The sequence below is a fragment of the Tenrec ecaudatus genome, chromosome 11 (genome assembly GCF_050624435.1).
Source record: "Tenrec ecaudatus isolate mTenEca1 chromosome 11, mTenEca1.hap1, whole genome shotgun sequence".
Classification (NCBI taxonomy): domain Eukaryota; kingdom Metazoa; phylum Chordata; class Mammalia; order Afrosoricida; family Tenrecidae; genus Tenrec; species Tenrec ecaudatus.
Genome location: NC_134540.1, coordinates 76,512,645 through 76,538,128, shown reverse-complemented (window position 1 = coordinate 76,538,128; position 25,484 = coordinate 76,512,645). Strand labels below are relative to the sequence as shown.

At 40.3% G+C, this 25,484-nt stretch overlaps 1 protein-coding gene across 1 annotated transcript in view; it reads right to left on the bottom strand.

The window, feature by feature from the left end:
- The window catches only part of SLC9A2 (solute carrier family 9 member A2), a 125,746-nt gene that overhangs the window by 73,195 nt on the left and 27,067 nt on the right, over positions 1-25,484 (bottom strand). The window contains exon 2 of the mRNA XM_075562572.1: positions 1,701-2,164. Coding sequence (XP_075418687.1) covers positions 1,701-2,164 — 464 coding nt within the window. The remainder of the gene's footprint in view (positions 1-1,700; positions 2,165-25,484) is intronic.

Below are 25,484 nucleotides of genomic sequence, written 5' to 3'. Positions count from 1 at the left end.
GAGTAGAACTGCCTCATACAATAGCTGAGACTAGAAACCTTGATGGGATTAGATGGCCCCATTTGCTGCCCTTAGAACAGCTAGTGGGTTGGAACTACTGACCTTTAAATTAGCAGCTGACTGCTTAACCACTGCACCACCAGAGACCTTAGCTACACTTTACTTCATATTCACCTCAAATTTCTTATCTGCACAATTGGAAGAATACCTATTTAATCTACCACCACATAAGTGATCACAAAGACTTGAGCCCGTACTATGCATTCAAAAAAGGTTATTGTCACTATAGAAATAACACAAACCAGCATCAGTTATGCTAACTGAATATTTTTACCTCTCAAGGCTGACTTGATGACCTTTTAATTAATAGAGCTAGAGAGCTATATAGGTCTGTGTATGAAGAGAGACATTTCCTCCTCCTTGCTGAGTTCAAAATGCAGGGTGAGAGTAAATTCTGACAACCTTCGGATCCTAATAGCCTCTGAGTTTACTTAGGAGTCAACCAGCAAAAATTACAAATTAATTGTGTTCTCTGAATAATTGCTAACTTATGGGAAAAGGATGGTACCCAAACTCAGGCTGACTGAGTAGTAAGAGAAAGTGAGTCTGTGATGATAAATCTACTTACGACAATTACCATGGTACATGACAAAGAGTAGCACTTAGTGTGTATCATTGCTTCGCATGTATGAAAGAGCGTCTAAGGTTCATAGGAAAATTCCATTATATTTTCATTCATTTTCCATGAAATTTTTGAAACCATTTCATATTAAGCAAATGATAAATTGAGCACATTTCTTCCCACAAAGGATCCTGAGGTCTAAAATCCTTTCAATTTTGTTCTAAAACTGACATTTTTAAAAGTACTAATCAGATACATCGTCAAAGCTAAACTTTACCACAATCACTTGTGTGTTCCTCTAGCACAGAGGTTGACACACATTGAGATGGAAGAGCCAATCCTACCCCTCACAACAGTTTAAAAAATATATTTTTACAAAAAATGAAATCACCATTGTCTGAAGAATACCTTTAAAATTGTATACATGAGACTATAATTTCATTTTCTATTTACCTCAGAGCCCCACGTATGTACTGAAGGAGTTGCATATGGCCCCCGAGCTACAGCTTGTAACCCATCCTCTACCTCCCACACTAGCCTAGTGGTTCTCTTTGACTTTAGCCATTTGCCTTTGGGGTGATTCCACCTCCCAGTGACAGTGACCCTGTGTGTGTCAGAGGAGAGCGGTGCCCCACCGGGGTTTCCATTGGCTTCTTGGGATGTCCCACTCAGAAATAGATCATCAGGCATCTTGAAATACCTTGAAGTGAACTTAAACCTCTGACCTCTTCATTAACAGCTGAGCATATTAACTGTACCTCACAATGAATCCTTCCACTGCCATAAACAAAGCCTATAGAAAAAGGATTTGCTCTAGTCTTTCCAGGGCCCAGTACAAAATGAAAATGAGGGGTTCCATGTTCAAAATGTATGACTGAAAAACCCTCAAGAATGTGACAGTACAACATTCAGTCACACGTGGGGCCCTCTGAGCGAGGGTAATGTGCTGCACACTGCATGTGTGCACACGAATGAAGCCAGTCCTGCGTGTAATATCGTCTCTGTCAGATGCTAGTCTCGAAGAGTCAGTGGGTGGATCCACACGTGTAGAGTGGCCTAGCATAGATGTGACACTCACCACTGTGACCGCGTCGTTCAGTAGCGACTCTCCAAAGACCAGGATGTACAGTTGCTCATTCACATGAATGTTCTCGAAGACAGCAAGCACAGCTACGGGGTCTACGGCTGAGATTAAGCTGCCAAAGAGCAGGTTCTGGAGCAAAGTGATGTCACTCAGGCCAAATGCTTCAATCTGGCAGATACCGAACAAAGATACTCCGATGCCAATGGAATTCCAAAGTGTCCCTACCACAGCATACCAGAAAATGGTGCCAATGTTCTCAAAGAAAGGACGAGTTGGCATGAAATAGCCCGCGTCAAGTACAATGGGTGGGAGAAGATATAAGAAAAAGACATCTGTCTTCATGGCAGGTGGCGACTTTTCATCGACTCCAAAAATAATCCCACCTAGCAAAAGTCCAACCATGATCAGGAGGCAGCTTTCAGGCACTATGGTAGGCAGCTTGTGGTAGAGATGGAAGCCTGTTAAGGAATACAAACAAAAACACGCACAATGCTTGAGTCTGACAGAACAGATGGCCATTATTTTCCAATCTCCCAGCTTAGCAAATTTGGCCATTGACTGAATATATAGGCAAATTGGTTAAAAGTTAATTAATTCCCCTAAAATCATTCATAAAGCACATTAAAATTAAAATATAAACCAGAAATAGAAGGTTACGCACAGTATCTAGGTAGTAAACGGTTTCTTTCTGCTTGAGCCCTTGGTATCATCTCCTCCATCCCTCATGATCCCTTGATTATTTATTAATTCCTATTATTTTTTTCATGTCTTACACTGACTGATGTTTACCTTCACCCACTTTTCTATCGTCGATCCCCCTGCGAGGGGGTTATATGTAGATCATTATGATCGGCTCCCCCTTCCTCCCCCCCACCTTCCCTTACCTTCCTGGCATGGCTACTCTCATTATTGGTCCTGAGGGCTTTATCTGGCCTGGATTCCCTCTGTTTCTAGCTCTTATCTGTATCCATGTACATGCTCTGGTCTAGCTGGGTTTGTAAAGTAGAATTGGGATCATGATAGTGGGAGGGAAGCAGCATTAAAAAACTAGAGGAAAGTTGTTTACTTCAACAGTGCTACACGGTACCCTGACTGGCTTGTGACCCTTCTGTAAGGGGATGTCCAATTGTCTACAGATGAGCTTTGGGTTTCCACTCTGCACTCCCCTTCATTCACATCAATATGATTGTTTTGTGTGTTCTGATGCCTGATATCTGATTCTATCAATACCTGATGATCACACGGGCTGGTGTGCTTCTTCCATGTGGATTTTGTTGCTTCTCAGTTAAATGGCCACTTGTTTATCCTCAAGCCTTTAAGACCACAGTTGCTATATCTTTTGATAGCCAAGCACCATCAGCTTTCTTCACCACATTTGCTATGCACCCATTTTGTCTTCAGAGATTGTATCAGGAAGGTGAGCATCACGGAATGCCAGGTTATTAGAACAAAGTGTTCTTACATTGAGGGAGTATTTGAGTAGAGGCCCAATGTCTGTTTGCTACCTTGATATTTAACATATAAATATATGTACACAGATCTATTTCCCTATCATTATATAGAAATATATTTACATGCCCATATTTAGACCTCTGTAAATGCCCTTTGCCTCCTAGATCTTTCTTCTATTTCTAAAGGAGTCTCTAAGTGGTACAACCCACTCAACTGCTCACTGAGAGGTGGATGATCGAAACCCACACAGAGGCACCTTGAAAAAAATACCTTGTTACCATTTTTTTTAATTCACCATGGAAAACCCGATGGAGTAAAATAGTAGATTGAAATCCACATCTCTGTAACCTTGTTTCATACTGACTCTCTCTGTCACTATGGCAACTGCCATGGTATGATAAAGGATGGAACCGAAACTGAAAACTCACTGCCATTGAGTTGATGCCAGTTCATAGCAACCCTACAGGACAGGGAAGAACTGTCCCTGTGAGTTTCCAAGACTTTAACTCTTTTTAGAAGTAGAGAGCCTCCCATAGGGAAGTTGGTGATTTCGAACTGCTGTCCTTGAAGTTTGCACCCCAACACGTAACCACAGCATCCCACTAACAGCACTCCCTAAATCCCTAGCTCCCAAAGCAACAGTCAGCGCTCTGGAATCAAGGTCCACCCAAAGGCTTCATGCCATCAGAGTTTAGCAGCTCTCCCCTGACAACGGCACCCCTGGCTTCAGATTCTCCTTCCGCATGTCTGTGTGTTATGGACTGAATTATGTCTCACAAAATTGTAGCACTGTATTCCTGCCCCTCCCCCGAAAAGAATTTGTTCCAAAGGACGACATTGACCCTGCAGCTATGGGAGATGGACATATCTGATCAGAGCACACAGGAACAGATGAAGGGGCAGGAAGAGAGAGTGGCGCACAGCCTGGCCCACCAGGCCGTGATGATGATGTTCCTGAGTAGAGCAGCCAGTCCACAGAGAAAACAACATGGCTGGCCCCACTGTGAGAAATGATGCCAATCAGTGACTAAGGGCGATACAGGGGACTGCACCTGAGACACAGTGTGGGAATTGCACCTGACCTGATCCCACCACACCGAGGAAATCACTGGGGGAGTGCAGCGGAACAGCAAGGGAATGGAGTGGCAAGGTCCCCAGGGAATGCTGAGAGTGGACTTTGGGGCGAGGGCGTGGTGCCCCAACAGACTGGACTGGAAAACGCTCCTAAGGGCTAGCAAACGATCCCTGAACTAACTACAAGCTTTTCTCTTGTGAACTGTTTTGTTCTGTTCTTTGTCAGTGGTTTGTTTTTGTTGTTTTGTTGTCTGGTTGCATACTGTTGCTTTGTTTTCCTCTGTCTTGTTTTCCTGCATGTTAGTGTCTCCACAGGTCTGTCTGAATAGGACAGGCTGGATGAACTATCTGGAGGAAAAACAATGGAACCGACAGTTCCGGGGGGACTTGGGGTGGGGGGGTAGGGGGGGTAAGGAAGTGGTGTTAACAAACCCAGGGACAAGGGAAAAACATGGGACCCCAAATGCTAGAGAAGGGGGAGTGGCAGGCCTGGTGGGAAATGATCAAGGGTAAGGTTGCTTAGAGAAGAGGTATACTCTAGCCCAGGTGGCGACGAAGCATGGTAGTAGGGCAGGAGGAAAGTCAAGGGAGATGGAGGAAAGAGCTAGGCATTCATGGAGGTCTAGACAAAGACATGTACATGCAAATATATATAGGAGGATGGGGAAATAGATCTATGTGTCTATATTTATAGGTCAAGTATTAAGGTGGTGGAAGGACCTTGGGCCTCTACTCAAACACTCCCTCAATGCATGAATACCTTCTTTTATTAAATTGGAACTCTATGATGCTCACTCTCCCGACACAATGGCTGGAGCCAAAGTGGGTGAACTAGTAAACGTGGTGAAGAAAGCTGATGGTGCCCGGCTATCAAAAGAGATAGTGACTGGGGTCTTAAAGGCTTGAAGATAAACAAGCGGCCATCTAGCTCAGAAGCAACAAAGTCCACATGGAAGAACACACCAGCCTGTGTGATCGAGTAGTCCCGAAGGGATCAGTTACCAGGCATCAAAGAACAAAAAATCACATCATTGACTGCACACCTCCATGATAGGATCGCTGAAGACAAATGGGTGCATAAGCAAATGTGGTGAAGAAAGCTGATGGTGCCCGGCTATCAAAAGAGATAGTGTCTGGGGTCTTAAAGGCTTGAAGGTGAACAAGCGGCCATCTAGCTCAGAAGCAAAAAAGCCCACATGGAAGAAGCACACCGGCCAGTGCGATCACGAGATGCCAAGGTACCAGGTATAAGGCATCATGCAAAAAAAAAAAGATATGTGTGTGTATGTATGTGTATATGTGTGCATATGTATATGTATATATGTATATATACCATATTAAATGAAGGGGGAAGTGCAGAGTGGAGACCCAAGGCCCAAGTGTTGGCCAATGGAGATCCCCTCATAGAGGGGTTTAGGAGAGGAGATGGGTTAATTAGGGTACGAGGTAGTACCGATGAAGAACACAGCTTTCCCCCAGATCCTGGATGCTTCCTCTCCCCAACTACCATGATCCGAATTCTACCTTGCAGGGCTGGATAGGACAGAGGCTGTACACTGGTACATATGAGGGCTGGAGGTACAGGGAATCCAGGGTGGATGATACCTTCAGGACCAAGGGTGTGAGGGACGATGCTGGGAGAGTGGAGGGCGAGTGGGTTGGAAAGGGGGAACTGATTACAGGGATCCACATGTGACCTCTTCCCTGGGAGAGGGACAGCAGAGAAGGGGGGAAGGGAGACTCCGGATAGGGCAAGATATGACAAAATAACGATGTATAAATTACCAAGGGCACATGAGGGAGGGGGGAAAGGGGAGGGAGGGGGAAAATAAAGAGGACCTGATGCAAGGGGCTTAAGTGGAGAGCAAATGCCTTGAGAATGATTGGGGCAGGGAATGTATGGATGTGCTTTATACAATTGATGTATGTATATGTATGGATTGTGATAAGAGTTGTATGAGTCCCTAATAAAATGTAACAAAAGAAAAGAGGAGAAAAAATGATTAGGGCAAAGACTGTACAGATGTGCTTTATACAATTGATGTATGTATATGTATGAACTGTGATAAGAATTGTATGAGCCCCAATAAATTGTTAAAAAAACAACAAAAACAAACAAAAAATTGTAGCACTGTAAATGCTATTCCTTATACTTATTAATATAATCACATTTGGAGGTCCCGTTTCTTTCTTATGTAAATGGGCCCATCCGTAGCCATGTTAAAACAAAAAACTCTCTGCCATTCAATTCATACTGACTCAAGGGACCCTGGAGGAAAGGGCGGAACTGTCCTTGTAAGTTAACATTTTGGGGGTGGGGGGTGGGAGGGACTGACATCTTTATTTTATTGAGTCACTCACTCAACCCACGAACATGGTATTCTATTTATTTAGAGAGTCTCTAATCTTTGCCAATGATATTTGTGTTGCTTTGGGTATAAAGAGCGTTTATTTCTTTCATTAGATTAATCCTGAGTTTTTGATGTTTTCAATGCTAAGATAAGTGGCATTGTTTCTTTAATTAATTTTCAAATTCTTTATTGCCAACACAATAGAAAAGTCATGCTTCTTTCAGATATTTATTGTTATAGCCAAACTTGCTTAATTCATTTATTTATTTGCATATTTTTCTATAGGTTCTATTAAATTTTTCTTTTAGATTTCCTACATTTTTGCTTCCCAATTCTACGTACTTCTTCCTTTAGCTTACTTTTGTTGTTTTGCTTCATGCCTTGAATACAGTAGACATGATAACAGTAAATATCCTTGTGCTATTTTCTGTTTGTCTTTATTTTCTTTTTGACAGGGATAGCGTCTCATCTTTCTCGTGCAAAGTTTCCGGTGGCTTCCAACCACTGACCTGTGATTAGCAGTGCAATTCCTAAGCACTATGCCAGCGGCCAAACACTTTGAAGGCAGCAGAAGATCAGATTAGGCACATACGTAAGGAAACACAAGGAAGAAAGGTTGATATCACTTAGAGCTAATCAAGGAACTAAGAAAGAGAAATTGGAAGTCAAGAGAGGCCCCCTTTGTGGACAGAGAGAACCTTCTGGAATCGGTGCACCTAATTTGGACTTCTAAAATGTGAGAAGATAACCTTTTGTTTATTAAAGTCACCCACTTGTGGTCCTTCACTTATAGATGAACTAAGAAACTCAGACGTCACGGATGAGTTACTTAATTGCGCCAGTCCAAGTCTGCTCATTGGTAAACCACGAACAAATATACCCACAACATAAAGTATTGGAATGACAACTGCTTTGATAATACACAGAATTTACTACAGCAGCACAAATCATTCCCAATTTTAGTTTCCTTTGCCTCGTCCTCATGAAAAAGAAATACAGATAACTGAAGGATGGGGCTTTTAATTCCTGAAGAAACCCACAGGGGCATTTCTGCTCGGTCTGAAGAGTCTTGGTGAGTGGATTCTGACTCTTGGAGTGGGTTGTGCTTTCCTCTCACTCTCCTAGTGAGTCCTGTCCTTTAGTTTCTTTCACTGCCACCCAGCTCAGGTATAAAAGCAAAGTAAAGGCTTCATGAATTTCCATGTGTATAGATTAAAACAAACTCACATGTACAAATGTGTATGCTTTTATGACTTTCTTTCTAAGTATTTATTGAGAGGAAAATGAGATTCAATACACGGAATTTGCTTTCCTGAGTTATTACATTTCACCAAATAGTACAGAGAAAGGAATTAGTTCCTAAAAAATTTAAAAATCAAAGCAAATAAAGTCTGATGATTTTTACCAGGTTCAACATTTGTTTCTGTAGGTACAATCTATTGTTTACTGCAGGGATTGGTAGCTTTATTCCTGTGAAAGGTCAGACAATACATACTTTCGGTCTCTCGGTCGTACGTGATTCTGACTCACACACTACTTTAGCACAAGAGCAGCAATAGGTAATATCTAGATGAGCAAACATGGTTGTGTTATAATAGGACTTCATCTGTGGACGTTGACATTTGAATTTTTATGTCACAGAATATTATTCTTTTTATTGTGATAACTATGTAATTATGTATATATGTATGCCGAAACACATGCTTTTCTAGCTATCTTCACATGCATTTTGCGTCATTAATTGTGTTCGTTTTGCTCAGTCATCAGCTAACAATATGGAAACCGTCCTTAGCCTCTGGGCCATACCAAAGGACATCGGGCCATATTTAGTCTAGCATGACTATCTCTATTTATAGTGCTCTGAGCATTGGACCCAAGTCACTCAACTTTGATTACTAGTGCACAAATGTCTGTGGGAATGGCTGTTTTAGAACTCTCTAATTTTATTTTAATTGAAATAGATATTTGCTATGGGAAGAGGACCAGGATTTGGTGGTTTCTTTCACAAAATATATAACTGAAATAGTCCCACTCAAAGTAATTCTAGTTTACTATTTTACTACATACAAAATATGAAATTAAGTGATGAAAAACAAAAGCTCTTTAAACATTAAATTCATACTCTTTCCTCATACAGTGCTTAAAATAACCTACTTGTCACGTTCTGGGAAGAGAACAAAGTGAGAAAAACTACAGAAAGCTTTCAGATAGCAGGATCCACAAAAGAGCAACAATGGAAAAATCCACATCAGAGAAAATCACTCTGGACAACCACCACTGCATTACAGAAGAAAAAGACATTGCTAAAATGACATCCTTCTGATTAAGCTGCGTCACAGCGGATGGGAAAGAAGAGATTCTCAGAGGGAATTAGAAGCAATGCCCTTGGGAGAGAAAACTCAAACCAAGTCAAAGACAAACCATTAAACCCACCCTCTCTGGCTTAGCGGGGGGTTACTATAGGTAGATAGAAGCAATGGCAGTGAATTTTTGAGTTTTGAGAGCTGAGCTGCAAAGGTGGCTTAATGGTAACAAGGGCCAAGAGAGCCACTGTTACATAAGTACAAAGGGTCAAATCCACCAGTGCCTTGGCCGGGGAGCCACAACAGGGGGTATCCATGAAGAGTTACATGCTTGGAAGCCTTACGGGATGGTCCTACTTTGCCCTGTAAAATCACTATGGATAGGAATTGACTTAACGGCAGTAGGAGTTTTAAAACCTTAAATATACTTTAGGAACCGATCATGACATTTGATTGGAATAATAGGTACTTTCCAATCTTGGGTTAAGTCCAGTACAGATGCCTGTGCATACAAAGTCAATACTGGGTGACTGTCAAGTCCCCGGTCTAGTACCACCCTCCAGTGCAATGTCATCCTGAAAATGTATACGAAGCAGGACACTCCATGTAAAAGAAAAAAATCTTGGGAAATGAGGACCCTGGGCACAGGAGTGGTCATACATTGTATTATGGTCTGAAAGGTCAGCAGTTTGAAAACACCATTCTCTATATGGAAGAAAGACGAGGCTTTCTGACCCCAAAAAGGATTATAGTCTCAGAAATTCATAAGGTCACTATAAGTAGGCATCATCTCAATAGCAGTGAGTTTGGTTTGGGCTAAACTGTACGAAAAAAATACAAAAAAGCTGCTACTTATGCATAAATTAAAATTGTTTTTAAGTAATGGGAGAAATAAATTTATTTTTTAAATATTTTAAAACCAATAATGCTATTTTATGTATCCCAGCTTACATAGTAACCAAATATATATTTAATGTAATTTAATGAGCAAAGACATGAAGATATATAAAGAAAAAATATATATATAAGAAATATAGAGAAAAGAGTAAAACACATACACACACGCACCATATTAATCAGATACAAAGTCCTACCATAAAAAACAACACACGTGGGCAAAAACTTAATAATAGAATTGAACATAAATAAATAGAATTTCACTGAGTAAATAATAAAAATTAATAAATAATGAACAAAAGCACATTAAAATAATACATAAAATAGAATGTAATGTAATAAATAAAGCAGAATTAATTCATCTATGTCAGAACCTTATTAATATGCAATATGGCAACTCTGTTTGTCATAAAATTTAGCCATATCTTGAACTAAAGAGTACATGTAATTGTCACCTCACCAATTTTCCTGATGGCAATGAGTTTGGCTTTGAGTTTGGTCACAAAAAAACCAATGAAATAAAGTTCCACTATATATAGTGATAAAAATAATTGGAAAAAATAAAATATAAATACAATCTTAAAAATGTCTATTCTAAAGTAGATAATTTTCATGGTATTTAATTTTCCAATAAACCATTTATAAAGAAAAGCATGAATCCCTTCATAAACAATATCAAGGTAGCTGGATGCGGATCTTTCAGTTCTGAAGAGAATGGCCCACAAGACGTGAGGAAAGCTGGGAGAGTAAAGAAGGGCTCCGGACCGGCCTGAGGAGAAGGTGCATAAGGCAAAGAAGGTCCCTGGGTCACAAGGGGTTGGCACTTGATGAAAAGCCTGCAGCTTGGGTTTTCAAACCGTCTCAGCAGGGCCACAGAAGAGAGGCCTGCTAATCTGCTTCCCCAGAGAAAATCTATGAAACTGCTCTTCTCTATAACACACAGGTCTCGACGAGCTGGAACCGCTTAGACAGCAACTGTTTGTTTTTAAGGTAAAGAACAGGGGGGGGGGGGCAGGTTTAAACAAATAGCGTAGGGCCACACGGCAGGAGGCCTGTGTGTAAACCTCATAAACTAAGACCTGGCTGTGCTCTATGGGCAGCAGGGAGCTAGTGACGCTACCTCAGACCACCACGCTTTATCTTCTAGAGAGAGAGAACAAACACAGAGAAGCCCCTTCCAAGAGACCAGAGTCCAGACATTGAAAACAAAGAAATCAAGGCTTCACAATGCAAGCATTGAACCAGACGGACATGGTTAACGATCATTGGAAATAAATAGAAAGTTTTCAGTAAAGAGGCAACAAAAAAAGGTTACAAACAGTCCAGTGTTCAGAGGGACCTGTGTATCATCTCATAGAAGGCAAACTAGCAAAAGATAGCTGTCGGCATAAAAAAGGGAGAGGGGCATGCTAGAATGTGGTTACTTAGCAATAGGAAAGAAGACACACGTTCATATTTTTAAAACTGCATCTTTGCGCATGGTATGATTATTTTATTAATATCACATGGAATTAAAATTTTACTGACAGTGATTCAAAAAGGCTTACTAAAATACAGCCAGAGAGAGCTGTCAGAAATTCACCCTGGATCCTGAAGAGGACTTGGAAGAAGGGACATCATTGCTGACAGCAGATGGACCTTGGCCGAAATCAGAGATTACCAGAAAGGTGTTTACTTGTGTTTTATTAAGAGTCAGTCATTCGAACAGAATGGGAGAACAGTTTAAAATCAGGAAAGGGAAGTGTCAGGGTTATAACCTCTCGCCATATTTATCCACCAAACTGTATGCTGAGTAAATAATTCAGGAAGCTCCCCTATATGGAGAATGTGACATCAGCATTGGAAGAAGGTTCATTAACAATGTGTGGCATGCAGATGGCACAGCTTTGCATGTTGATACAGAAGGGGACTTGAAACACTAAGATTAAAGACTGCAACCTTAAATATAAATTACAACTCGACGCAAAGAAAAAAAAAACACCTCACAAGTGGATCAATTGGTAACATCATTATAAATGGAGAAGAGATTGAGGCCAACAAAGATTTCATGTTACTTGAATCCAAAGTCAATGTTCATGGAAACAGCAGTTGAGCCATCAAAGGACACATTGCATTGGGCAAAACTGCTACACAGCAACTCACTAATGTGTTGAAAGGAATGAATGATGTTACCTTAAGGACTAAGGTCTGCCGGACCCATGCCAAAGTATTTTCAATGGCCTCATATTTGTGTGAAAGTTGGACATTGATGAAAGACGATTGGTGAGCACTACTAAAAAGTATGAAAAGAGTGAAGGAATTGAAATTGATAGACCAATGTAATATTTTATGTCAATATAGCCAGGGAAATTTCCTTTGATAGTTTACAACTGAGTGAAGCCCGTAATGAAACACGGTGAAAGAGTGTCCAAGCACAACAAGGGCAGAGAGAGGCCTGGAGGTGGAACCACACTTGATATGCTGAGCATGAGCAATGAGGGGCTGAGGCTGAAGACGGGGAGTGTAGGAGGACGTGGTAGGAAACATGAACAGAGAAATCGTACAGTTAATTGGCTCTGGAGAAGCAAACAACAACATAATACAACATCATGGCTGCTGAACTGATGCTGGTCCCTGGGGAGCCCGTGTGTTGCAGAGTTCAACTTCTGCATCGAGGAGTCTTGGCTAAAATCTTTATGGAAGTAGCTCTTGGGGTCTTTCTTCCATGATACTATTGGGTTCAAACTGTCAACTTTCAGCTTGATCATTGTTTGCACCACTTGATCAGCTTGATCACCTTGTTTGCACCATTCAGGGAGCCTCTGGCTTTGGTCAAGATGGAATAATTTCTGAGAGCACTGAAGGCCCACTGGAGGTTTCCCAGCAGAGGAATGACGTGATCAGATACCGGGACACTTTTAAATGGTCATTCTGGTTGCTGTTGAAGAACGGAAGTGAAAGCCAGGCACGGGTTTTCTCAGTAGTCAGGAGCTGGTGGCTTGCGTGAGGCAGTAAAGAACGTAAGAGATCAGAGGCTGGGTTAGGCTCACACTTGCTCGAATAGCAGATGGCATGGCCTGGGTGAAGGATATAAAGCAAATGAATCAAAGGTGGGCCCGCAGTTTTTGACTCAGACAACTGCAGGTAGACTAGGATTATTTACCAAAATGAAGAATAATAAGGGAATATTTTAGAGGAGAAAATAAAACTGACAAATGTTTTCAAAATCACTTTGAGAATTTTCAAGTTTAGCAACTGGTAACTCTCTACTCCCAAGTCAACTCTCGCTCATAGTAACACTATAGGGCAGAGGAGAACTGCTCCCCTTTGAGGCACTGAGGCTGTCAGTCTGGATGGAAAAAGAAAGTTTTGTCTTTCTCCTGTAGAGTGCCGTGTGGACTTGCAGCTAGTTCCTTGCAGCCAGAAACTCAGCGCATAACCCACGGCACTCCCAGGCTCCGTCACAAGGTGGGAGCATGCTTGCATTGGAAGAACCAGCATCTGTAGGACACCACAGAATAGAGATTGAATTTTAAAGAATATACGACTTGCCCTACAAGACTGACAAACACATTCTCATGATTTTATTGAACTCATAATAGATCCAAGGATGAAACAGAAAATCCAGATAATGACAAGCAGTTACAAAAGAATGTCATATATAAAAAGGAAGTGTATAGAAATCAGATAATCAAGTAGAATTTAACCAATGGTACTGGAATAGGTATCTACAGAAAAAGTGTATATGCATATATATTTTAATTTTACACTCCTAAAACTATGGGAAATTCCAGAGTTTAACTTTGAAAACAAAACGAATATATTACATGAAAGAAAATTCTGCTTCAATACTCTTACTTAAAATATAGTAGTTGGTCAAAAAATCAGGTAGGTACGCCTGGCTTCACCTTTTTTCTTGATACTTGTCTTCATGAAGAGATCACTGAAGATATGGGTGTATAAAGTGTGGTGAAGAAATCAGAAGGTGACAGGCTATCAGAAAGAATGATGTCCACGGTATTAAAGACCTGTCTTTAATAAATAAATGAAGTGTCAACTAAGTCCATATGGAAGGAGCACATCAGCCTATGTGATCCAAGGATTTTAAATAATAAAATCCAAAGAAGGGAGCGTTATCAGAGCATAAATTCTGCACACCTGGTTTTCAGCATGCTGAAAAGGCAGCGGTTGTACAAAGTCCATGTGTAGGCTCCATTTGGATTAAGCATTTAGTGACTCTCCTCTGACCATAGCCCGGGGATGTGAATAGACTTGCAATCGGACACACAGAGCACTGTAAAGTCAATGGTGGCTGCTGTAATTAGGTTACAATGTAACACGTATCATGTGATCTCCTTTTTGAACCATGTAAAAATTGTTCTTAATAATGTGTACTTTATTACTGTATTGAGGTTCTTCTCTATTTTGTTGTGTTGTTGTTGTTTGTTTCTTGTTTTGTTTGGTGAGATTTTACATATATAAAATCCTGGAGAAGTACATCTATAGAGATAGTAACTAGATTAATAATTACCTCACAGTATATATAGCAAGGCAGGTTTGGGGGAGACGGAGCGCTAACAACAATTAGTACAAGCAAGAAGAAAATAGTCTGAAATTGATTGTGGTGGTGATTGTAGAGCTCTTCTCAATATGATTGAATGATTGCATTGTAAGATGTATGAATTGTATGCCATTTAAAACAATGATTGACAGTCTAAGGAACGCTGTATCGGGTCCCCAGGAAGCAGAATCCCTCTGAAGGCAGCGGCTTGCTTCTTCACTATGATTAGTCACACGGCACTCACTTGGACACTATTCCAGCTTTATGCTGCCAGCGTTCCTTACCGGGATCGTTTGTCTTTTCTTGCCTTTATCCTATTTAAGTCTCAATAAAAATATTGTTAAAGGGGTTGAAAAAGGTATAAACAAAACAGGTTTCTGCTCTGGAAGAGAAGTATGCTTCTTTTTGTTTTTCTTTTACTCCTGTAAAGTACAATATCCTACTTGTACTGTATATCACCATGTAACAAGATATATCTAGATATTATATTTAAGTAACATAATAAAACTCTGAATTATCTAAGGAAGATCAGCTAGGAAATTTGGGACCCAAGGAATGACCCAGAAATTAGTGATTCACAAGAGGCTTAGTAAAGAGTCAAGTGTTTCCTCACCATGCAACATAAAGAGGACAACCCTCCCGAGGGTGTCAGTAGAGGCACTGTATGGAGCAGTAGATGCTTTTCCATTCCTTCTAACTAGGGAGGGATCAATGGCAGAATAGTGAGAATTCAAAACTCCAACCCCCCTGGAGAAGTCATGAGGTTCCCTCAGTGGCCAAGGTCACATGGGACCTGGACATCTAACCTTATGTGACAGCAGCAATAGGGCACCAGGCTCCCCCATGATCTAAAACAGAAGGTATAAAAAAGATCCATAATTACATAAATTCATGCCTAAATATCTGGGATTCTATTGAAAAGTAGTCATCATATGAAGAATGAAGGCCAACGGAACCTTTAAATGACAATCAAAAGACACCAACAGAGATCCAGAAATACTAAGAGTTATTTGACAAAGAGTTTAAAGTAGCCATAATAAAAATACCTCACTTGAAACAAATAAGGAGAAAGAAAGTCTGAGTAATAGAAAATATAAAAAAAAAACCCTGTGAAAAATTTAGGACTGAAATACATAATAGCCAAATATTAAATAAGCCTCAAAGTGTGGACTCAAAATAGCAGAATGAGATAAGCAAAGGCAATAATCAAATGAACTGTAAAACAGAGCAATAGAGATTATCCAATTTGAATAACAGAGTGAAAAATCATTGAATAATAATAATAATTAAGCAAAAAAACTACAGAGTCTAAGGACCAATAAAGTTACAACTACAGATCTAACATTCATGTAAAGAAAATTCCATATAAAGAAAAGAAAAATATAGGAGCACTGTAAAATTAATCTAAGAATAATAGCCCCAAATTTGAGTTTTTAAAAAGATAAAAAACCTATATAATCAAGAAGCTGAGTAAACTCCAAAGATGATAAATTCCCCCAAATCGACTTTAAGACATATAATAGTCCAACATCTGACAATAAAAATTGCTGAGAGTAGCAAGATGGAAATGAAACCTTAACTATAGCGCGGACTATTTATGATTATTATTACAGCAAATTTCTCATCAAGAAACAAGGAGGCTGGCAGGGAACAGCACACCCTTTTTCATGTGTTTAGGGGAAACATGTTGTCAACCCAGAATTTTATATTCAGGGAACTATCCTTCAGACATGAATAGGGAAGTCAAGATAATCTCAGGTGAAAGAAAACTAACAAATTGTTTCTCTACTTGGTCTACTCTAAATGTCTCATCAAAGGAAGCTCTCAATAGAGAGAGGCCTCAAATCTTGGAATATCAGGAAGTAAGGAAAAAACAAAAACAGAGTGAGTAGAAATGTGAGCATATTGATTATCTTCTTATGTGTTCTAATGTGTACTTATCATGATTAAAGCAAAAGCCGGTTATGGGTCTGGATGGCAGATCTGATTCCAGGGCAGAGAGGCTGCCATATGGAAACAAAAAGAGCAGCCGCAGTCCAGAGTTGCTCAGGTGTTCTTGGAGAACACAACACTGTTTTCGAGCCTTGAGAGCAAATGTTAATTGCTCTGCTATATTTGGATTTTCTTGATACTCAGAGTTCTTCTTTCCTTCTATGTCCAGTTATGGGCAAGGGCCTTATTGACCCTGAATCTGTTGCACCACTGTGCCTTGGAAACTGATAATATGTATTCCAATTTTCACGAGTCCACTGACGAAAAAACATGTTTTCCTCCATCGTTGGAACAAACTCAGAGTACTCTCCTACTGGGTGTAGATAATTCAGATGACCAGATTCTGGACTTAGAAGTCATGTTGGAATGATGCTATTTTAGGAACTTGTTATGCGCAAAGGAGGATCGGGAATTTAGAGGGACCGAAAGGTAGAATGCTGTCACCTGAATTTCACACGCATACACACACACACGCACACACAATGTACGATGGAATACTAATCTCTATATCTGCGGATATAATCCTACTTGAAAGTATTGGTTTTTTTTTCAAGAGACCATATCAATACATATTGTGTCCTAAACCCAATAACTTGTAAGTTATAGGTGCAGCGCAGACATAGGACTAAGCAATCACAAAAATGGGGTAAAGAAGAGATAACTCCCATGTGAAAACTGGCAAGGAACTGAGAAAAGACAAAGTCAGATAGCTGAAGTGAGGAGTTTCTTTCACAGTCAGCAGAGAGACACAGGGAGAGCGCCATCTCCTACACCAGCCGCTTGCATATCAATGTCTAGCCTCTTAGTGGAAGCAAATAGATTTCTGTTCTTTAAAGCCACTCACTGGTAGTATTTCTATTTTAGCATCACCAGGAAACCAAATCACAATAATGCAGAGCAATCTTGAAGACATTCAACAAACTGAAAGAAGTCAATGAAAATTACCACATACCATAGGAGTCCATTCACAGAATGTATTTATATGAAATATGCAGAATAGTCAATACATGAAGATAGAAGATGAAGTGGCTTAGTGGTTAGTTACAAAGCTTCTGAATAAAAAGTCATTTGAACCCACCAGCGACTTCATGAGAGAAAGATCTTGTTGTTTGCTTCTGTAAACTTTACAGGCTTGAAAACCCCGTGGAACAGTTCAACTTTCTTCTACAGGGTCCCTATTAATTGAAATCAACTCTATGGCAAGGGTTTGGGCTAGGATGGGGGCTGGAGGTGGGGTTGGAACTCAGAGATTGGGCCCTGATAGTTTAAGTGTACTGTCTTTTGGGGTTGATGAAATGCTCTCAATTTTTGTACAGCAAGAGTTGCACAACCCTGTGAATATAGTGAAAACCACTGAATTTACATCTTAAAAGGCCAAAAAGTGTGCTATATAAATAATCCTTTGTAACAGGGAGCATTGGTGGTATAATGATGAAAGTGTTGGGCTGCCCGCCAGCTACTCCGCAAGAGAAAATTGTGGAGGTCTGCTTTCGTAAATATTTACAGCCATGGAAATGCTATGGGAAAATCCTGCTCTACCCTACAGGTCATTATAACTCCCAATCAACTTGATGGTAGTAGGTTTGGGGAGGGGTGCGGGGTTTAAAGCTGTTACACAATAATAACAATAAGTCAAAGGACGTCACAAGAGAAAATTTTTAAAACATTGAACTGAAGAAAGCACAGCATTCAAACTGTGCTGGGCACAGCCAATGCAGTTCTAAGAGGAAAATGTATAGCACTAACTATATTCATTAGAAAGAAGAGAAGCCTCAAGTCAATAAAGAAGAGCTAAATGAACCTAAAGCAACGCAAAAAAGATCATCGTGATAAGAGCAACAACCAATAAAATTATAGACAGATTAAAAATAGGGGGGAAATCAATGAGCCAAACCAAATAAATCAACTTGAAATTAAAAAAAAATCATAATTGACAAACTTGCGGCAAGACTAACAAAACAAAAAGAGAGAAGATACAAGTTATTGATACAGGCAATGCAAAAGGGGCCTCACTACAAACATGGCAGACATCAGAAGGATAAAAATTTCATACTGTGAAAAATTCTAGCCATATAAATTTGACAGTTTAGTTGAAATACACCATTTATTAAAAAACACAAGCTACAATTCATCCAATATAAAATAGCCAATATAAAGATACCTGTGAGTATCAAAAAATGAATCTATAATTTACGAATTTCTAAAGAAGCAATCATCAAGTAATGATAGCTTCCTTCATTACATTCATTGGACAAAATATTTAAATAACGTAAATTCTATATCATATTTCCCAAAATCAATTTAACCCTTCAACTCATTTTATAAAGCTAGTATTATCCTTATATCAAAACCATACAGAGACAAAGAAAACTACAGATCAGTGTTCTTTATGGTATAAATGCAAACCATTCTCTTTAAAATATTAACACCAAATATATGTAAGGAATTATATACTAAAATCATGTGAGATTTGTCCAGGGATGCATGACTGGCACGATATTTGAAAATCTATCTGTGTAATCTACCATATTGATAGGGAAAAGCATACAAATCAATGGATCATGTCAATCAATGCAGAAAAGTATTTGACAAAAACTCAGAAGCCATTCATAATAAAAGCTGTCCACAAATTAGAAACAGAGATGAGTATCCTCAATTTAACTAAGATTATCTACCCCAAAAAATGAATAATAAAGGCTCCAAATGCCATGTTCTAACAAGCACGAGAAATCTGTAGATGGCAGAAAGAAGGTGTGTTCAGTTTGCACTACAAGAAGATGCTACCGACAGGTCTGTTGGAGATAGTACTGAATGGCCTATAAATCAACAGGTGGAAATCTTGTATGTTATAAAAATCCATTACAAAGAAAATACTCATCCTTTCTCTCACTACCAGCGAGTTGTTTCCAACTCATAGCTACTGTAGAAGACAGAGCAGAACTTCCCCAATGGGTTTCCAACATGGTGGCTCTTTACAGGAGTAGGGAGCCTCAATTTTCTCCCTTGGAGTGGCTGGTAGTTTCAAACTGCTGACTTCCTGTCTAGCAGCTCAGTTTGTAACCCACTACACCACCAGGGCTTTTAACATCCTTCCAAGAATAGGATAAATAACTCATATTTGCTTATGCTTTCTTTCATTCATTCCAAGAATTTATAAGTGTTTCCCTTGCACCGATGTGCAAGATGCTGGGGACATAAAAATAAAGGACATGATTTCTCCTGATGGACTATGTAAATAAGTCATTGCAATTGCCTACTTGAGCCACAGTGCTAGCCCACGTGGCAAACTGGTAGGGACACTAAAGACTCTTTCAGTAAGTGATGGTTCATCTGAGAAGGGAAGAGAGCAGGGATTGCTAGAGAAGATGGGTGCAGAGGATCTCTTAAGTCTAAGTTACCACTTGATTTCTTGTGGTGCCTCCTACAGCCCATATTTTGTGCTGCTTTTATGAGTTTTCGTCAGTTGAGGGTACACAGGAGGCATTGTAAGAAAGCCAAGAGACAGGGTAAAGAGGGGGTGTCTTGTCACCCAGTGGGTCTTGTCCACAGTGCCCAAGTTCTGGGTTCTGTACCAAGATAGAGCAAAGTAATGGCATCCAAGGAAAGCAGTCATCCAGTGTGCTTTCCCATTAAGATATTTACAAGGCTTACTTGAGCTGGTAGGTGATACCCTCTCGTTCCTCTCTGCCTCTAGTTAATCGCGTGCAGACGTGCTTAGCAGAATCGTTAGTATGTAGGTCACAGATCCATGTGATGGTGCGTCCTATCCAGCGGAATGCACATTCACATGCCAGCAGCAAGCTTGTGCACTTTCAATTCCCGTCACCTTACCTCGTGTGAAAGAGGTGCGCACACAATGGCAAGAAAAAAAGAACCAAAAAGGTTCATAATCTGTCTTTTTATCTGCTTATTCTCCAATAAAATTAATACCCCAGGCCTAAAGACTTATACACAATGAACACATCTTCAGATGTGCATGTTAAGTTGGGCATTCCAGTTCCCAAAAGCTGATTACTCAGGTACCTTGAATTTTATCACAGTCTTTGCATTTCTCAATCCAACTTTTCCTATGTTTTCTTGGATTTTTAACATTGTTTTTATTTTCCAAAAGGATACACAGCCAACAGGCTCATATCTGATTGTGACAAAGGTTGACACTTTCACCATGGCCGTTGATTTCTATCTCAGGCTGAGTGTCAGTAAAGGCCTACTAGCTATACTGTGCATCCTTAAACTCTTCTCTTTGTTTTCTTTCTTTCTTATTCCTCCTAATAAAAGGAAAATGCAAAGGGAAAAATATTTACCCAGTTGCATAAACACTGCTATATAAACAGGCATAAAGAGATGATGTGAAAATTGAACTCTGCTGGTAGATACTACCACCGAGCACTATAATCCCAGATAGTGACTGACCCCAGCTTTTCCAGAATCTGGACCAGACCTTTAAAAGGCAACTCTGGGAGCTGAGGTAAAGCTGTCAAGCAAGAGGTATTCAAAATAAAATTCAAAAAGCCAATGTTTCCTGCAGTATTTTGGGTAAGTGAATGATTTTTTTCAAATATAAAAATGTTCATTGCAAAATGTCAATTATAGCATATTAACATAATCATCTATCACAGAGATATATTAAATTATATATAACTATATCAATGCTGTAGTTTGTTTATTTGAAATAATGTACAAGAGGGAGGCACACACCTAACTTCAATGTAAAATGGTTTGCTTTTTTTCTTTGGTATTTTCTTATTGTTGTTGTTGCAATGTGCCATAAAGTCAGTTCCAACCTATAGTGACTTTTTTTTTTAACATTTTATTAGGGGCTCATACAACTCTTATCACAATCCATACATATACATATATCAGTTGCATAAAGCACACCCATACATTCTTTGCCCTAATCATTTTCAAAGCATTTGCTCTCCACTTAAGCCCTTTGCATCAGGTCCTCTATTTTCCCCTCACTCCCCGCTCCCCCCTCCCTCATGAGCCCTTGATAATTTATAGATTGTTATTTTGTCATATCTTTCCCTATCCGGAGTCTCCCTCCCCACCCCTTTCTCTGCTGTCTGTCTCCCAGGGAGGAGGTCACATGTGCATCCTTGTAATCAGTTCCCCCTTTCCAACTCACTCACCCTCTACTCTCCCAGTATTGCCCCTCACACCCCTGATCCTGAAGGTATCATCCACCCTGGATTCCCTGTGCCTCCAGCTCCCATATGAACCAGTGTACAACCTCTACCCTATCCAGTCCTGCAAGGTAGAATTAGGATCATGGTAGTTGGGGGGAGGAAGCATCCAGGATCTGGGGGAGAGCTGTGCTCCTCATCGGTACTACATCGCACCTTGACTGACCCATCTCCTCTCCTAAACCCCTCTGTGAGGGGATCTCCAGTGGCTGACAAATGGGCTTTGGGTCTCCACTCTGCACTTCCCCCTTCACTCACTATGGTATATATATATATATATATTTGCATGTTGCCTTATCCCTGGTCCCTTTGGCACCTCGTGATCGCACAGGCTGGTGTGCTTCTTCCATGTGGGCTTTGTTGCTTCAGAGCTAGTTGGTTGCTTATTCACCTTCAAGCCTTTAAGACCCCAGACACTATCTCTTTTGATAGCCGGGCATCATCAGCTTTCTTCACCACATTTACTTGTTCACACGCTTTGGCTTCAGCAGTTGTGTCAGGAGGGTGAACATTGTAAAGTGCCAATTTAATAAAAGAAAGTATTCATGCATGGAGGGAGTGCTTGAGTAGAGGCCCAAGGTCCTTCTGCCACCTTAATATTAAACCTATAAATATAGACACATAGATCTATTTCCCCATCCTCATATATATATATATATACATATATATATATTTGCATATACATGTCTTTGTCTAGACCTCTAAAAATGCCCTTTGACTCCTAGCTCTTTCCTCCATCTCCCTTGACTTTCCTCCTGCCCCACTACCATGCTCCGTCCCCCCCTAGGTTACAGCCAACCTGTAGCGGCTTTATGCACAGCAGAATGAAACACTGCCTGCTCCTAGGCCATGCTCACAACGCTCTTATGCTTGAGGCCAGTGATGTAGTCACTGTGTCAATCCATCTCCTTGAGTGTCTTCCTTCAGGGCCTTAATTGCTCTTCTATCAAACCTGAGGGCCTTCTCCAGGGACTGTTCTTTCCTGACAACAGTTCCAAAGCACAGAAGACAAGGTCTAGCGATCCTTGCCTCTAAGGAGCACTTGGGTGGTACTTCTTCCAAGACAGTTCGGTTTGTCCTTTGAGCAGTCTACTGTGCTTGCAATATTCCTCTCTAAAACCACAATCCGAATCCAAGGATTCTTCTTTAGTCAAAGTCCACGTTTCGCATACATACGACGCAATTGAAAATAGCCTGGCTCGGGTCAGACGCACTTAGTTCTCAGCAAAGTAACAGCCTTGCTTTTAAATACTCTGAAGAGATCTTCATACAGGAGATTTACCTAATGCAACTCATCTCTTGATCTCTTATGTCTCATAGATCTATCTTAAGTATCTTATACATATATTTAAAGGAAAGGAGCTCCTACATAATACTTGAAAATCATCGAAATCAAGTCCCTGCTTTAATTTTTTTTAAATAGAGATGCTTTCGTGATAGTAGGTAGCAAGCCATTCAGGAAACCAGTGATAATCGGAATGATCGGGATCCTTGATTTGTCGGCCAAGTGTGGTTTTCGTAAGGGGAAAAAGTCAGAGGCAGAGTAAGAGCAAACAGGCGGCTTATATTGCTTATTCAGAGAGTAAAAGCATGGATATGTTTCCATTAGATATTCCACTGATTTAGCAGGACTTGTCTTTTTTTTAAATCAACAATAAGAGTATGTCCTATATTTTTAATATTTATCTTTCTTGTAGCATGATCACTTTCTGAGAAGAGCACTGATTTTTATCATGATTAACTAGATATAAAACAAATTCCAACAGACTCTGAGCATGTAAGAATCCTGAACAATAGGCAGAGCTATTTTTAGTAGGATGAGGTATGCGTGTTAGAAGTAAAACAATTTGAAAACTTTGGACTAATGGTTGCAAACTGGCCTGACTGTGGGCCACTGAGACCCACCGACCTTTTTTCTGTATCTTCTTTTTTTTTCCAGCCTATACAGCAGTCAGATCTCTGGTGGGTACCACTGGTTTGCACTCAAGAAATCTGTGGTTTAAATACCCCAAGAGGCACTGTCTAGCAATCTGCTCCCCTAAAAATCAAAGCAAAGAAAAAACTCTGGAGTAAGTCTGACAGCAGAGGTCTACCTGAGTCAGCATGGACTCGCTGGCAACAGTTTGAGTTTGGGGTCTGTTAATAGATGCTTCAATGTCTCATATATACATCTTCCCATAGGGTTTATCTTGACAATTCATCAGAACTGGGCCCTGTATCACCAAGTCCAAGTGCAAGGGTTTGTCCTCCTACAGCATGCTAGCAGCCCCCATCTCACTAGTGTTTCTCACTCCCTCTCCTCCCACATCACAGCACACACGTGCACATCTCCATGGTTCCAGCCCCCTACCCATATCTCAAGTCCAAAAGCCAACCAGCAGAACACTACTAGGACCACAAACAGACATTCCAGTGAAGGCAGGTTCTTTCATTCTCACTATTCTTTTTTGACTCCAAACATCATTTCCCAAACACAGCAATGAGAACTTAATGTGGGCACTGCCCACGATCTACAGGGTAGGCTTCCACCCTGAAACCATGCACGTGGGTGAAGGAAGACTCAGCACCGCAGGTGTCGGTGTCTCACTGCTCATGTTGGGACCCCATGGCTGACCAATGCCACTGGAACTTGGACAGGTCCAGAGCAGTATACTTAAAAGCTGGCATTGAATTGGACAGGCTTCAAGAATCAGTGGGGCGAAATGCTGATGTGGGGGTTCCAATAGAGGCAGCTGTACCCCAATCTGATCTCAGAGTCAGAGCTGGGTACAGGGCTTGATTCACTACCACTGACAAGTATTCCTTTTGTTTTTTTTTTTAAAATAATTTTATTGGGAGTCAGAGCTGGGTACAGGGCTTGATTCACTACCACTGACAAGTATTCCTTTTGGGTTTTAAAAAAAATAATTTTATTGGGGCCTCATACAGCTCTTATCACAATTCATACATCCATCCATTGTGTGAAGCACATTTGTACATTTGTTGCCATCATCATTATCAAAACATTTTATTTCTACTTGAGCCCATGGTATCAGCTCCTCATTTTCATTCCCCTCACTCCCCAAACCCCTCCCTCACAAACCCTTGATAATTTATAAATTATTATTATTTTATCATGTCTTACACTGGCCGATGTCTCCCTTCACTTACTCTTTTATTGTCCATCCCCCAGGGAAGGGGTTGTATGTAGATCCCTGTGGTCAGTTCCCCCTTTCTCTCCACCTTCCCCTTACCTTCCTGGAATCACTACGCTCCTGATTGGTCATGAGGGTTTATCCATCCTGGATTCCCTGCATTTGTTTGTGTTTTTTAATTTCAGATACATTACTTTCATTCCTGGGTCATCAGTAAGAAATGGTTGAGTCTCAATATTATATATTTTTTCTCCACAAGATTTTGGGCTTGAGAACTAGTGCATATCTAATGAGGTGGAAAATCATTGTGCTGAGGATATTTTTCAAGTGTCTATAACTAGAAATTCCATACTTGATTTTAAAAATGCATTCATGATTGATTTCAAATTGTGTGCGTGAATGTATGGTGGTGTGCATATCCCACAAAAACAAATATGCTTGCACACCCACACATACATCTCATAATGTCTCTGTCTTATTTTGCTTCATGGGGGATACTGTATCTTCAATTTCTAACTCTGATTGCAAGTTTCCTATTATACAAGAGAACATATCCACTAAGCAGAGGCAATTAAAAATGGTGCCCTTGGCAATTTGATACTAAATAAAAAATGACCTCTCTAATGGAATGAGAAAAGAATCTGCCATTGCTTTAAATGACAGGTAATCTGCCCTCCTATCTACCCCATCCCCTACCCCTGCCCCATACACACATACAGTACATTATTTGGAGGAATTAAAATTTGAGTAAGAATCTGAGGCCATCATGCTCACCATCCCAATAAGATCGCTGAAGACAAAATGGGTGCATAAGCAAATGTGGTGAAGAAAGCTGATGGTGCCCAGCTA